The 13674-nt window shown below is 47.0% G+C and overlaps 2 protein-coding genes across 2 annotated transcripts; both read left to right on the forward strand.

Annotated features, from left to right (window-relative positions):
* The first annotated feature begins 1827 nt into the window (after positions 1-1827).
* Positions 1828-6991, forward strand: LOC307233148 (acyl-CoA dehydrogenase family member 11). Its single transcript, XM_080004367.1, has 15 exons — positions 1828-1960; positions 2487-2782; positions 3036-3259; positions 3361-3460; positions 3556-3673; positions 3778-3920; positions 4042-4194; positions 4539-4633; positions 4996-5095; positions 5262-5402; positions 5659-5751; positions 5862-5969; positions 6107-6278; positions 6466-6532; positions 6654-6991. The coding sequence occupies exons 2-15, from the start codon at positions 2516-2518 to the stop codon at positions 6769-6771; spliced, it is 1899 nt and encodes a 632-aa protein (XP_079860493.1). The 5' UTR covers positions 1828-1960; positions 2487-2515; the 3' UTR covers positions 6772-6991.
* Positions 6992-7651: 660 nt separating this feature from the next.
* slc8b1 (solute carrier family 8 member B1) lies at positions 7652-13620 on the forward strand. Its single transcript, XM_080004503.1, has 15 exons — positions 7652-7875; positions 8494-8646; positions 9476-9528; positions 9924-9981; positions 10143-10248; positions 10389-10556; positions 10654-10767; positions 10852-10914; positions 10995-11125; positions 11412-11553; positions 11729-11850; positions 12099-12252; positions 12347-12427; positions 12868-12932; positions 13023-13620. Exons 1-15 carry the CDS (start codon positions 7852-7854, stop codon positions 13212-13214), a joined length of 1626 nt encoding a protein of 541 aa, XP_079860629.1. The 5' UTR covers positions 7652-7851; the 3' UTR covers positions 13215-13620.
* The last annotated feature ends 54 nt before the right edge of the window (positions 13621-13674 follow it).

The following is a 13674-nucleotide window of genomic DNA, read 5'->3' on the forward strand; positions in this document are numbered from 1 at the left end:
ATGTATCTTGGGGGGAGGGGGGGGGGTATTTCTGGTGAATGCCATAGTTGTGTGCTCATAGGTATTCAGTGCCCATGTTCCTTCCTTTCAAACAGATTTTTTAACTTGCTATGAAAATGTTTTTATTTACGGTTGCATGTTCTCTGTCTTTTTGTTCTGATTGGAACAAAGGATACTGTATTTTTGAGAAAAAAATGGAACAATAAACCTCGTTGATGAGGCTGTGTGTGTGTGTGTGTGTGTGTGTGTGTGTGTGTGTGTGTGTGTGTGTGTGTGTGTGTGTGTGTGTGTGTGTGTGTGTGTGTGTGTGTGTGTGTGTGTGTGTGTGTGTGTGTGTGTGTGTGTGTGTGTGTGTGTGTGTGTGTGCGCGCGCACGCATGCGTGTATCGCGACGGCTGGTTGTGTTTAGGCGACGGGGACTTTTTGAAGGTCCAGAATGCGCTGCGTGGAAGGAAAGCCCTCCAGTCAGGTTGTTCAGTGTCTCAAAACCAGCATGATTTTAAGTGACGTTTCCCGATTTATTTGCGTTCAAGCTTCCAAACGACAGCGCCGTATATGTTCTTATTTTTATGCATATTGTAACGTTATTGCATAGCGTTGTTTTTGTGCTGGAGATTGATTGGTTGGTGCAGACTGCGGATAACTAGACTTTGACACCTTTCATATCACACAAGGTCATGTTTGACAGGCTGCTAATAAAGGTCAAGTAAGTGCTGTTCCAAGAGAAGTTTACACTGAACAGTATCGTGTGTGGTCTTATATGGAAGGCCTTCGTTGCCATGGTTTGCCTGTAGTTTAACGCAATCTACGCTGAAACAGCACTTTGTCACTTTTGGGATTTGGCGCACCTACAGTGTCTTGAGTGCCATTGTGCAATTGTTACACCGCTGTCGTAAAACTCGGTCCGGTGTCCGAAAATAATTTTGAACCATATCGGTCACGTTTCAATTACAGTGTGTTGCAAACGCAGATAAAGTGTACAGGTACTCCTCACTTAACGACCGCTCGGACTTACGACCACCTCTCCGACCAGTCCGTATTGTGCGCTGCGGCGTCTCAGCGTCAAGCATCTCATCGCGCATCACCCTTTACATACTATATACTATATACACTATCTACACTGTATACATCTCATCTCATCACCGTTCTGAGTCTCGTTTCCGCAGTCTGTCAGTATTCACTACACTAGCGTTTGCAGTGGCCCCGCCGCCTTACCGTGAAATAACACGGGTCAAGATTCAAGAGGTTTATTCGTCACATACATACACATACTTTCATACATATATGCAGTGCAATGTAATGCACCGCACCCGGTGATAACACACAATATGTCCTAGGAAAAATGTCTTTCTAAAAGACCAACTAACTGACTCCTAAAATGTAATACAGTCAGTCGAAATACTTATTGAATAAAAATATATAGAATAAAATACAATTAAATAAAATGGAATAGATAGAGGGAATATGCTTATGTATATGGAATAGGCAATTATGTATATACAGATATGTGCATTAAAGTGGCAAGTGGGTCCTCGCTTATCAACCGATTCGCTTAACGACCCGGTCCTAGGAACGGCACTCGGTCGTCTCACCCGCGCCGTCGGGGAAGTGGAGCGAACGTGTTCTTTGAGCATTGATACAGGACATTTTTGACCACAACGTTTATGATTTATCAGGGTCTATTTTTTTTTGTTTGTTTTAAAAAAAATATGTATTTTTTCTTTTAACTTGTAAATGTTACCAGGTAAAATTACTTTAATTCCCGGCGGCAAACATCGAGGAAGTGACGTAGTACCGTAAAGCGTAACGTGTTTTTAACCCCCGCAGTTTCGCACCGGAACACAGTAGTTACAAAGTGCAGGAACAGGCGTTCGCGGGGTGGGTAGGAAAGAGAGAGGTGCCGTGCGCCGTATTACAAGTCACTGTACCGCCACAATAATTCTGAAGCTGTTATTTAAAGGTAAATATTGAAATGAGGTTTAAACATTTTGTCCCCCCCCCCCCTGTACAGTAACAAACCCTTCCTCCTGCCTGTAAGTACAAACAAACATCCAAAAGCAAATATATCATTTCGCTGCGGAGAACCAGGAGGGGGTCGTGGCCCCCGGTTTAGGAACCCCTGAGCTGGGGGAGCCACTGTCTCCTGCTCATTGGTCAATAATACCCAGTGCTTTGCCTGCTTTGCATTCATTTGACCCCTCACATGAATGCAAAGATAAATAAAAACCACGTCAGCCTTTCACATATACGCACTTCTTTAAATTCTGTAGGCTTGACTTGGACTCCTCTACTGCGTAGCGTTAAGAGTTGTCTTCATTGAACAAAAAGCTGCAAAAGCTCTGTTGTATTTTTTTAAATACACGTAGTTATAAAATGTAACTTTCTAATGGGCCCCAGTTTTGGAAGTCGTCTTGGTTCATAATCTGGCCCCACTTACTTAAACATTTCATTACAAGCGTCTCTAATGACAAAATCTATCCCTCCAGAATCTAGGTCCTGATTGTCGGCAGGCGCAATGCTCCTGAAGCTCCGCGTCGGTGGAGCCCGTTACAGGGCGTCCTGCTGGGCCCCACGAGCGGCCGCGTCCCGACTGCAGTGGAGCGCTGCGTCTCGGCGAGGGGCCGCGGGGTCTCCAGAGGACACTCTCCCGGAGCCAGATGGACGTCCGCTGTTCTCCAGAGTCAGGATCGGGCCCTTCTTTCAAGAGAGGCCGCAGCTGAAGAACCCGTTTTTAGAAGACCCCCTGCTTCACGGATACCTCCGGAGAAACCTGCCTCAAAAGGTACGGATCGATTCCCAGACTGAGGGATGGAATTGTTTTGAATATGGCAAAGAACGCGTTTTTTTTTTTTTTATTCGGCGCGGGAAGGGGGGGGGTTGACATAGCAATTAAATAGATAATAATGCAAAAATGTAAGGGGGACGTTGTGTGTGTGTGTGTGTGTGTGTGTGTGTGTGTGTGTGTGTGTGTGTGTGTGTGTGTGTGTGTGTGTGTGTGTGTGTGTGTGTGTGTGTGTGTGTGCGCGTGTGTCCAGGTCGTGTGGTCGGACTTGCGTGCATTTGGAGAGAAGGTGGCAAGTGAGGTGGACGGCTGGGGTCGGGAGTGTGAAGTGACTCCTCCAAAGCTGGTGCACTTTGACCCGTGGGGACGCAGAGTGGACCACATCGTGACCTCCGACCCCTGGAAACGCATGAAGGACCTATCGGCGCAGGAGGGCCTTGTCGCCATTGCCTATGAGAGGGCCTTTGGGGAATGGAGGTAAGGAGACTGACAGATGTTGGAATTGCAAGAACTTTCCAGTTTTAGAGAGTAACGTGTGTGTGTGTGTGTGTGTGTGTGTGTGTGTGTGATTGATTCAGCCGTGTGTACCAGATGAGTAAGCTGTACATCTACTCTCCTTCCTCCGGGCTCTACACCTGTCCTTTGGCAATGACAGACGGAGCCGCCAAAGTCATTCAGGTGTCTTTATGCTGTAGAGCACTTCAAATGTGTTGTACTATCTTGGTTTGTTTTGATAATGATTTATCCGCGTGCCCTTTCCACTCCGCGTACAGTCTCTGGGCATGCCATGGCAAGCGGAGGACGCCTACAGTCGCCTGACCACGCGTGACCCAAAACGCTTCTGGACGTCTGGGCAGTGGATGACCGAGAGAAAGGGAGGATCAGACGTGGGTCGGTGGCGGTCCCATCACGTCCATTATGTCCTTTTATATTTTTCACTGTCATCATCCATTCTTCAGCTTCCAAAAAAGTAGTTTGTTCTTTTTTTTTTGTAGCCGGTGGCACAGAGACGGTGGCTGTGCCGCAGGGAGACGGGTCGTACAAACTCCACGGCTTTAAGTGGTTCACCTCGGCCACGGACGCCGACATGGCTCTCACCCTGGCCAGAGTGCAGGACCCGCAGGGAGCCACTACACCGGTACGGCTCACTGTTCTGAAGCGCAGAACCACGCCTTTCGGCCCGTGGCTCTCATTTCACATGTCTCTGACTGACTCGTCGGTGATTCAGCATTGGATGCGTGGACGTTCCCACTCCGCAGGGCAGCAGGGGTTTGTCTCTGTTCTACGCCGAGGTGGGGCGGACCCAGGCGGGCCTGCTGGAGGGCATCGAGGTCCAGAGGCTGAAGGACAAACTGGGCACCAGGCAGATGCCCACCGCCGAGTTACTGCTGGACGGCCTGCCGGCACACAGGGTCCGTCACACAATGCAACCTCACAGGGATAGAGAGGAATGTCGCTAATTTACTGTTGCACTCGAAATCACACCGTAGACAAATCTAATTACAAACTCAATGACAGAGTACACTTAGAAACATTTGTGAAGGAAGTATATAGAATATTATAAGTTGTATGCCGTCGAGTTTTATTTTTGGATATATTTGGAAGGCTAATTATTTTAGAGACAGGCCAGAGGCCTCTGTCAAGTAATAAAATTTCCCCTTACTAAGTTTTCAAATTTAAAGGTAATTATTTAGAATTGAACCTGGAATGAAATACTGTGTGTACAACAAAAGGAGACTTGTTTTGATATGAACAGTTGTCGGATGACGGACGAGGTGTCGCCTCCATCGCTAACATGCTGACTGTGACCAGGATCCACAACAGTGTCTCTGCAGTTTCAGCCATGAGACGGTAAGATGCCCATAATACTAGGACTGGATACCATACATTAATACATTGACCTTGGTAGTGGATTTGTCTCATAAACACTAATTTGACCAATTAAATACATACATTTTCTTTTATTTTTTTTAACATTTTTGAAAATAGAGGCCATATACTTAAATAAAAAATACCTTTTACCTAAAGAAAACATTGTTATACATGCGCTGTTGCTATAAAACTTTAGGTTCATTTTTGACTCATTAAATCTGAACTGCTGAGGTATCTTAACTTTGGTATTGCATGCCAAAGTTTTCAGTCGATACCAAACTTCACAACCCAACCTTCACAACGGCCATTGTTCCAACTGTGCTATCATGTGGCTCATGCAGGGTGGTACAGCTGGCCCGTGACTACTCCACCCATCGCTCTGCCTTTGGCAAGCTTCTCAAAGACCACCCGCTCCACGTGCAGACCCTCGCGAGGATGGAGGTGAGACGGATTTGGATGCCGGTTTCTCAGTGTAATCATTGAAACTTGCGTCGTAAAGAGAAGTCATTCCTTTTGAGCTGCAATGGAAGGCACTTGATTTTCCCGCTCAGGCCTTCGCCTCAGTCCCTTCACACGCGTGTCCCCTCATCCCCTGGCTCCCCCGCAGGTGGAGACCCGAGGAGCTTTCCTGATGGTGATGGAAGTGTGTCGCCTGCTGGGCCGGGAGGAGACCGGCCTGGCGACGCCGCTCGAGACGCACCTCCTACGCCTGCTCACGCCCGTACTGAAGCTCTACACCGGGAAGCAGGTGAGATACGGTTCGGGCGGATTTGGTGGCGCTCTCACAGAAACAAGCAGCCCGAGTGGGCGGCTCGGTCTTAAATGGGTCTCAAGTCCCACGTGACAATATCTGGAGACTTGGCGCCGACTCGCGAACATCCCTGTGCCCCTAGTTCCTAAATGCTGTCGATGTCCCACGGGGCCTCATCCTTGCGTTTTTGGTAGAAAATGTCTTTATCTCGAAATGTCTATCTTGTAACGCACTAGCCGTTGCTCTGTCTCAGGTGGTAGCTGTGGTCTCAGAGGGTTTGGAGAGCTTCGGCGGCCAGGGCTACATCGAGGACACAGGGTTGCCGGCTCTGCTCCGAGATGCCCAGGTGGGATAGGTTCCAACGCTCCCCCTCTCGGCCTCTCTTTGCGAGGACACAAATCAGCGGTATTTCAACGCTGGGTTTCCGCGGTGACGTCTTCTTTTTCCCCCACTCAGGTTTTAAGCATTTGGGAGGGCACGACTAACGTTTTGTCTCTGGACGTGCTGCGCTGCGTGGCTCGGAGCTCGGGGCTGGTTCTCGAGGCGTATTTCTCCCGAACCAAAGTCAGAGAAAGATTCAATCTTCAAACAATTAAAACGAGTCATTCGATTTCCATAAAGACGTTCTGTGCTCGTGCATGAGCTTCTCTCATTTTTTTCTCACTCGCTCTCTCTCGCTCATCTTTTTTCCTCCCCCACAGTCCCTGCTCACAGCCGCTGCCCGTGTTCCCTCGCTGGCCCCGGCGGTGGAAGCGGTGGACGGCGCCGTCTCTGCTCTGGGGCAGTTCATGCAGGAAGCGGCGAGCAGACCGCCCGGCGTCCTGGAGCTGGCGGCCCGAGACCTGGCCTACAGCCTGGCCCGCGTCTACATGGGTAGCTTCCACCGAAACAAGCAGTCACTGTGCAGAACTGAGTGGGAACCAGTGATATCCCGTTTATGTTACCGCGTACTCCATTTTTTTGATTTTGTACAAAACAAAATTTAAAAAAATGGTCCAATATTTTTTTTTATCGCGCCTTTTAAACGTATGAATGCAAATTAAATGGTTGTTCATTTCAGGGGCGCTGCTGGTTGACCATGCTTCCTGGGGAGGAGCATCTCAATGCGATGCTTATGCTGCTCTCAGGTGAAAAGATAAAATCCCAATAAAAGCAGGAGAAGACTTGTGCAGAAACAAAAGTGGCACGTGGGGTGATCACGTTTGTTCTTGAAGAGACAAGATGTTTTTAACGCTGCGAATATTTCAGATGGTGTGAGCAGGACTTGTGTCCGGTGGTGAGAAAAGACGCCAGCGGCTGCTACGACGCCGGCAGCACCCCGCCCCTCGACGCTGCTCTGGTGTTTGAGCTGCCCGTCCAAGACTGAAGGAACAACAATCTGTTAAAGCACTCTCTTGTTTGGTGTGTCGCTGATTCTGGTTCTTACAGTGAAACACTATTAATGCTATTGGAATGTTACGAATGTTGTTGATTAATGGCGTCCTTTTTGAAAGAAGGATTCTTTGTGATCTTTGTCATTAAGCTGTGAAAATGCTGAAATTATGACTTTGTGTGACTCCTATAAAAAGGATTTTTTAAATTATAATAGAGAAATATTTTCCTCTTTGTGAGATTCTTTTTATATTTTTGTTGTGATGACTTTGTAGTTGAGGAAAGTAACAAAGTACAAGTAATTTGTCACTGAACTTTAGTACATTTTTCTATTATCTGTACTAATGTGTATTCAGTTTTGGAGACTTTAGACTTTATCCCCACAACATTTCAAAGCAAATATCCATACTATTTACTAAGCTTTCCAACACAGACACAGCGATTTATTTGTTTTTAAATCAGGAGATATAAGCTAAATCAAGAGGGAGAACCAGTAAACACTAAATTACTTCACTATTTTATTGTAAATAATGGATTTGTTTTTACTGTCATTGTTATTGTCATATTAAACATAGTATAAATATTGGAAATAATATTGAAGTTGAAGCGGCCGAACTATGAGTACGGTTCACCCACATTCTTCGGGGAAAAATAGGATATAAACATTTGCAAATCTAAAACAAATGTAATGAAATCCCGTGACGCTTGGAAATGATAAAAACAAAACCCCACAAACCACAAACCAATCCGGCGGAGGGGGCGCGGCGGTGGGCGCACAGGGGGGGGGGCGGGGCCTCGCTCCGAACGCCCTCGGACCCTCGCGCTCCCGCGGTGTGAATTCAGGCCGAACCAGTCGAAGTCCGAGTGCGCGCGAACGCCCGCGTCGTGACTGTGGCGGGGCCAGGTCGTGTCGTGTGGCGGTGAAACCATGGACCTTGCTCCCGGATAGCTGGTGTTATTATTATTGGATTTCACATTTTTTGATTTTGGGGGGGATTTTTCTGGCTCAGTTCCGGCCGCTGCCCGAGTGTCCGTCGGCTCGCGTGTGTAGCCCCGGAGCTCCGAACACTCAACCATGTTTCAGGGAAACGCGGACGAGGTTTGTCATTTGATGCCGTGCGGTGATAACGTGTCAGTTGTTTCTCCTTTAATTTCCACACGTTATGTTTCTAAAAGAAGAAAGGTGTGTGTGTGTGTGTGTGTGTGGGGTTCGTGTCATGCGTGTAAAGGCTGGATCGGGCTGATTGTTGCGGAATCAACAACGAGCTGTCGGCTCGTCAGTTGGGTTCCAGCTGTCACGTGCTTTACGGGTCACGTGACGTCACGAAGTTGACGTACAGGTTCCAGCGGCGTCTTGACAACAGCGCTGACAGTTAAAAAAATAAATAAATAAATAAAATACAAAACGAAATCTCCCAATTTCCTCACCATCATCGGTGAGGTGGAGGTCATATATATCAATATATACTGATATAATGAAAAATAAATCGATATAAACATTTTCTCAATTATATTTAAAAATGTGAAATAAATGTGTTCATATGTATGGCCGCAGACCCCAGTTTGGGAGGCCTGTCTGAGAGGTCTTGCAACAGGAGAGCTCCCGCACACACACACGCGCGAATGTAATGACACCAGATTTACAAGGAACTTAATGGCTGTTGTGGCACAGTTTAACAGACCGCTCAGCGGCTTCATGCGTGTGTTTGTGTTCCAGTGTGACCTGGTCATGAACCGGAGCGCTGCCGACCGGTGTGCCTTCGTGAAGAACACGCCGGACTGCAACATGGAAGACAGCTTCATCAACTACCTCCGCCTGGCCTTCTGTCTCCTCCCGCCCAACCTCACCCCGCTCGCCATCATCTTCTGTGTAAGATGTTGGCCGCGTGTCGAAACGAAAAGTCTTTGAATTGAGGAATCATCTATGAAATGAGGAACGCCTAGGACGGAGGCGACTCCGTGCCAGGATCAGTCATGTGGCTCTCTGCTGAGCTGTGTGTGTGTGTGTGTGTGTGTGTGTGTGTGTGTGTGTGTGTGTGTGTGTGTGTGTGTGTGTGTGTGTGTGTGTGAGAGAGTGACTTTGACTTTTAAGATTCCTTTATTTGCAGTAAGTCATGTCACAGCAGCAGCAAGTTGATCACGATGGAACCAAAAAAAAAAACAGAGACAAGTCAGTCAACCGGTAAATAGGCAGCAAGAGTACAGACATCCCTCTTCAGAGATAAATAGGTACGCAGGCATCTGTAGGTTTCTTCACCAGGTTTGAGACAAGCTCCCTTTGTAGCCCAGACTTCCTCCTTTGTGTGAGAGAGAGAGAGAGAGAGAGAGAGAGAGAGAGAGAGAGAGAGAGAGAGAGAGAGAGAGAGAGAGAGAGAGAGAGAGAGAGAGAGAGAGAGAGAGAGAGAGAGAGAGAGAGAGAGAGAGAGAGAGAGAGAGAGAGAGCATCCTGAATTGAATTACCCAAATTGCAGCAAAGCCCAATGTGACAATCTAACCGAAACAAATGGTATTAACAAACTAGATTTTGAGTCACGCTAATGTAATAAAGTGGACGCTGAAAGAGAACTATGGGAGCCTCATGAAGGGGAAATGAAAATGCCAACAAAGGCACTTTATATGACCTTGGATCGCCAGATTTTTTTTGTGCGAATGTTTTCAGAAGTGTCTGAGCCACTGTGTCCTCGTCTCCCTCCCTACAGATGATATGGCTCCTCTTTCTGTTCGTCGTTCTTGGAATAACTGCGTCTAAGTTGTGAGTTAATTTCCCGTTGCCATTATTGAGCAGTGTCATGTTAACACATTATGTTTCCTTTTTTGACTCGGGCTGACGGAGCGAATCACCCACGCAGCCCACATCTCACGCGCGCACACACAGACGCACACTTAGTGGTCACATGACCGTAGTGAGCTTCTTGTTATTTTAACGCTTAAGGTGTGAACGCTTAAAAGCCTATTGAGGTATTATAATTTTAATACCCACACAAATTAATTAAGTCTGATAACGTGAATAGACCATGAATAACATTTCACACCTAATTGAACCAGTTATGTGTTCAAATGAAACGTTTAAGTGGTGGGAATGCGTAATGCTGCTTATTTCTCATAATGTTACTTATTGAGCAACTTGTTTTATACATTTTTCTGCAGTTTCTGTCCCAACCTGTCCGCCATCTCAACTTCTTTGCGGCTCACCCACAACGTGGCGGTATCCTTTACCTTCAACCACCCTACGCTCTGCAAATCACTCCCTTTGGATTTGTCATTGGTTTAGTTTTAGTTAAATAATTCCCAGTACAAGAGTGAATATTTTCCCCCCCTCATGTGGCATGTGCTCCTTGACTCGTGTGTGTGTGTGTGTGTGCTGAGGGTGTGACGTTTCTGGCGTTTGGTAACGGAGCTCCAGACGTATTCAGCGCCATGGCAGCCTTCTCACACCCACACACCGCTGGACTGGCCGTGGGGGCCCTGTTTGGTACCACGAGAGAGAGAGAGACACACACACACACACACACACACACACACACACACACACACACACACACACATTAAAAAAAACAAAAACGTTTTGCCTTTTCACACTAAGCTCTTTGCTCTTTTCCGTCCCCTCCGCAGGAGCCGGTATATTTGTGACCACTGTGGTCGCCGGGGGCGTGTCCCTGATCAAGCCATTCACTGTGGCGTCGCGGCCCTTCCTGCGGGACGTCGTCTTCTACATGGCGGCCGTTTTCTGGACCTTTGTCATCCTCTACAAAGGGACCATCTCCCTGGCAGAGACAGTCGGTGTGAACACACACACACACACACCCACACACACATACACACAAGAGTTGTCCCTTTTTCTGGTTTAATTGATGAATGGTGACTTTCCTCCTTGAAGGGTACCTGGGCCTCTATGTTGTTTATGTTTTGACCGTCATCATCAGTGCGTACATCTACAACCGGCAGAAACACTCAGTGCCCAGAGCCGCTGAGAGCGACGCACATGTGCCAGGTGAGACACACACACACACACACGCACACACACAGAAAAATGTCAAACTCACTATGATAGTAATCAATCTACGTCATTGTGCAGAGTTTGAGTCTTCTGACTCGGACACTGAGGTTCTCAGCAACGGGAGTATCCAGCAAGACTACGGTAGGAACAGTATCGCTGTGCAGACGCCCTTCACATTTGGTGTATTTGCTCTGCATTAAATAGTGCACGTGCTTTTTCAGAGGCGGAGTACCGGCCCCTCCTTCCCTACTCTGAGTCAACCGGTATGATCCTGCTGAGCGCCCTCAACCCGGTGGACAATAGGAAGTGGAGGAGGAAGTCCTGGATCTGGAGAGTCTTCAAAGTGCTGAAGGTGCACTAATAAAGAACCAAGTACAGTGGAGTGCTCTGTCGAGCGTTTCCTGGGGGATTTGGTCCTTGGATCTTTTGTTAATACGTGCTCCCAGACAAGGAAATAAAAATGTAGAAAATAATGTAATGAATGTAAATCAGGCATGTAGTTAATTGCTTAAATTGCCAAAAAAAAAAGGAATGACTTGGCTTCCCTTTTTTTTTTTTTTTTTTTTTTTTTTTTTTTTGATCACCCGTCAGTGACATTTTTGTTTTGCTGACCCACCTTTGTGCCGTCTGTCCACCAGACACCACTAGAGGTGCTGCTGCTGCTGTGTATCCCCATAGTTGACCCCGATAAAGAAGACAGGAACTGGAGGCGACCGTTAAACTGTATCCATCTTATCACAGCGCCGCTGGTGTGTTTGCTTACCTTCCAGTCTGGAACATGTAAGTCCATATTCCCCGCCTTGAAACTGAGACTCAGGAAGCAAGTCTGGCAACTGCAAGCTTCCCTTTTGAATTATGGTTAATATCTTTCCATAAACAGTGGCCTCACTCCAGGAGGAGGAGCTCTTCATCTCGCCTATGTTCCGTCTCTTTGTTTACTCTCTCGACTGTTTAGATGGAAGCTATCTGATCCAGGGGGATTTCCCGCTGTGGCTCCTCATTCTGCTCCTGGGGCTCTTTCTCTCCGCTATCGTGTTCTGTACAACCAGCAACGACTCCCCTCCGTCCTACCACCCGGTAGGTATCTGCGGAGAAGAGATGAGTACAGAACTTTGTTCCAAAATGAGATGTGAACAGGTCAGGGCAGTGCCACCTGCCTCATCAATGATTTAAAGCTTAATGGAAACGAGAGAGCAGCATTTCAGATTGTTCCAAATTCCAAGCGACAGTTGGAATGGTTGTATTTATTTAAATGTAAAATCATCAGCTGTTGAGTTGTCGAGGGCCCTGTCCTCATTGTGCACGTCTGTGTGTTTGGCCTCTAGCTGTTTGCTCTGTTGGGGTTCATGGTGAGCGCCATGTTGATCAGCGCCGCGGCCTCTGAGGTGGTCAGTGTCCTGCACATGCTGGGCGTGGTGCTGAGCCTCAGCAACACCGTGCTGGGCCTCACCCTGCTGGCCTGGGGAAACAGCATAGGAGGTGAGAACTACAAAGACACAGCATTTCTAAAATGAAATGTTGACTGTTCTCCAAAGCCCTCAACACGCTGCTCTGTGCACGTATTCCTCCGCAGATAGTTTCTCTGACATCACCCTCGCACGCCAGGGATACCCGAGAATGGCCATATCTGCCTGCTTCGGAGGAATTATCTTCAGTATCCTTCCGTGTGTGTGTGTGTGTGTGTGTGTGTGTGTGTGTGTGTGTGTGTGTGTGTGTGTGTGTGTGTGTGTGTGTGTGTGTGTGTGTGTGTGTGTGTGTGTGTGTTCAAATTCTCTTCTACTGAATGTCGGCCGTAACTGTGATTTAGCAGTTTATAGTTTAAAATGACTTCACAGTCAACTGTTATGCTGCTTTAGATTTGGCTGTAACAAAATACAGCCAAATCTAAAATGTTACACTTCTACTTTCAGTCCTGAGGGGGGGGGGGGGGAGAGAATAGTTTAGAGACGGGCTCAAAGCTCATAGTACGCTAAAAAGGCTTTGTTTAGAAAAGTGTGCGTGCGTGCGTGCGTGTGTCGTCATGAAAATGTATCTTGTGGACATTCATTACACAAGCTGATATTAAGTGTGTGTCCTTGACCGCCCTCCTTTTAGACATGCTGTTTGGTGTTGGTTTGGGCTGTCTTGTGCAGATATTGCGAAACCACGAGGAAATACAGGTGCCCCCCCCCCCCCAACATGTCAGTTTTTATTTTACAGAGTTAAATACGTGAGACCAAACACTGAATGCATTTTCCTCCCTTCCTCAGTTTGAACCACAGGGTTTGCTGACGTGGATTCTCGCCGGAGCTCTGGGTTTGTCCTTGGTTCTTTCCTTTGTGATCGTTCCGCTGTGCCAGTTCCACCTCAGCCGGATCTACGGGATCTTCCTCCTCGTCTTCTACATCGTTTTTCTCGTCATTGCACTACTGACAGAGTTTGGCATGATCCGTGTGGTCTGAACCTGGAAGACCATCTCAGAAACCAAGACACACTTGGAGCGGGCGCTCCGCCAGAAGACACGACATTCTAATGGCATTTTCTACAAGAATACACTATTTATTGTAAACTGTACAGCACACTTGCAGCATATCTCTACAAATGTCTTTGCACTGCAGAGGGGAAATTTTATTTGAATTTAAGGGCTTTAATCATTTTTACAGTTAAAGAAGCGTGGCTTAAAAAAAAGAGCCTTTTCCCCTTATAGGGAGAGTTTGTCGGTTACAGTGTGCCTTTTTTTTGTACTGAATGGAACGGTTATGGTATGTTGGCTAAAAAAGGTCATAGTAAATGTGATGAAAAATACAAATTACTTTTGTTCATGGAAGCACCTTTACAAGAACTTATTTGTGGAAATACAGAATTACATTTTTGTTGATTAAATAATGTGCTTGTATATATTTGAAGGTATCCACTGGAAGG

Source organism: Zeus faber (assembly GCF_960531495.2).
Source record: "Zeus faber genome assembly, chromosome: 7".
NCBI lineage: Eukaryota > Metazoa > Chordata > Actinopteri > Zeiformes > Zeidae > Zeus > Zeus faber.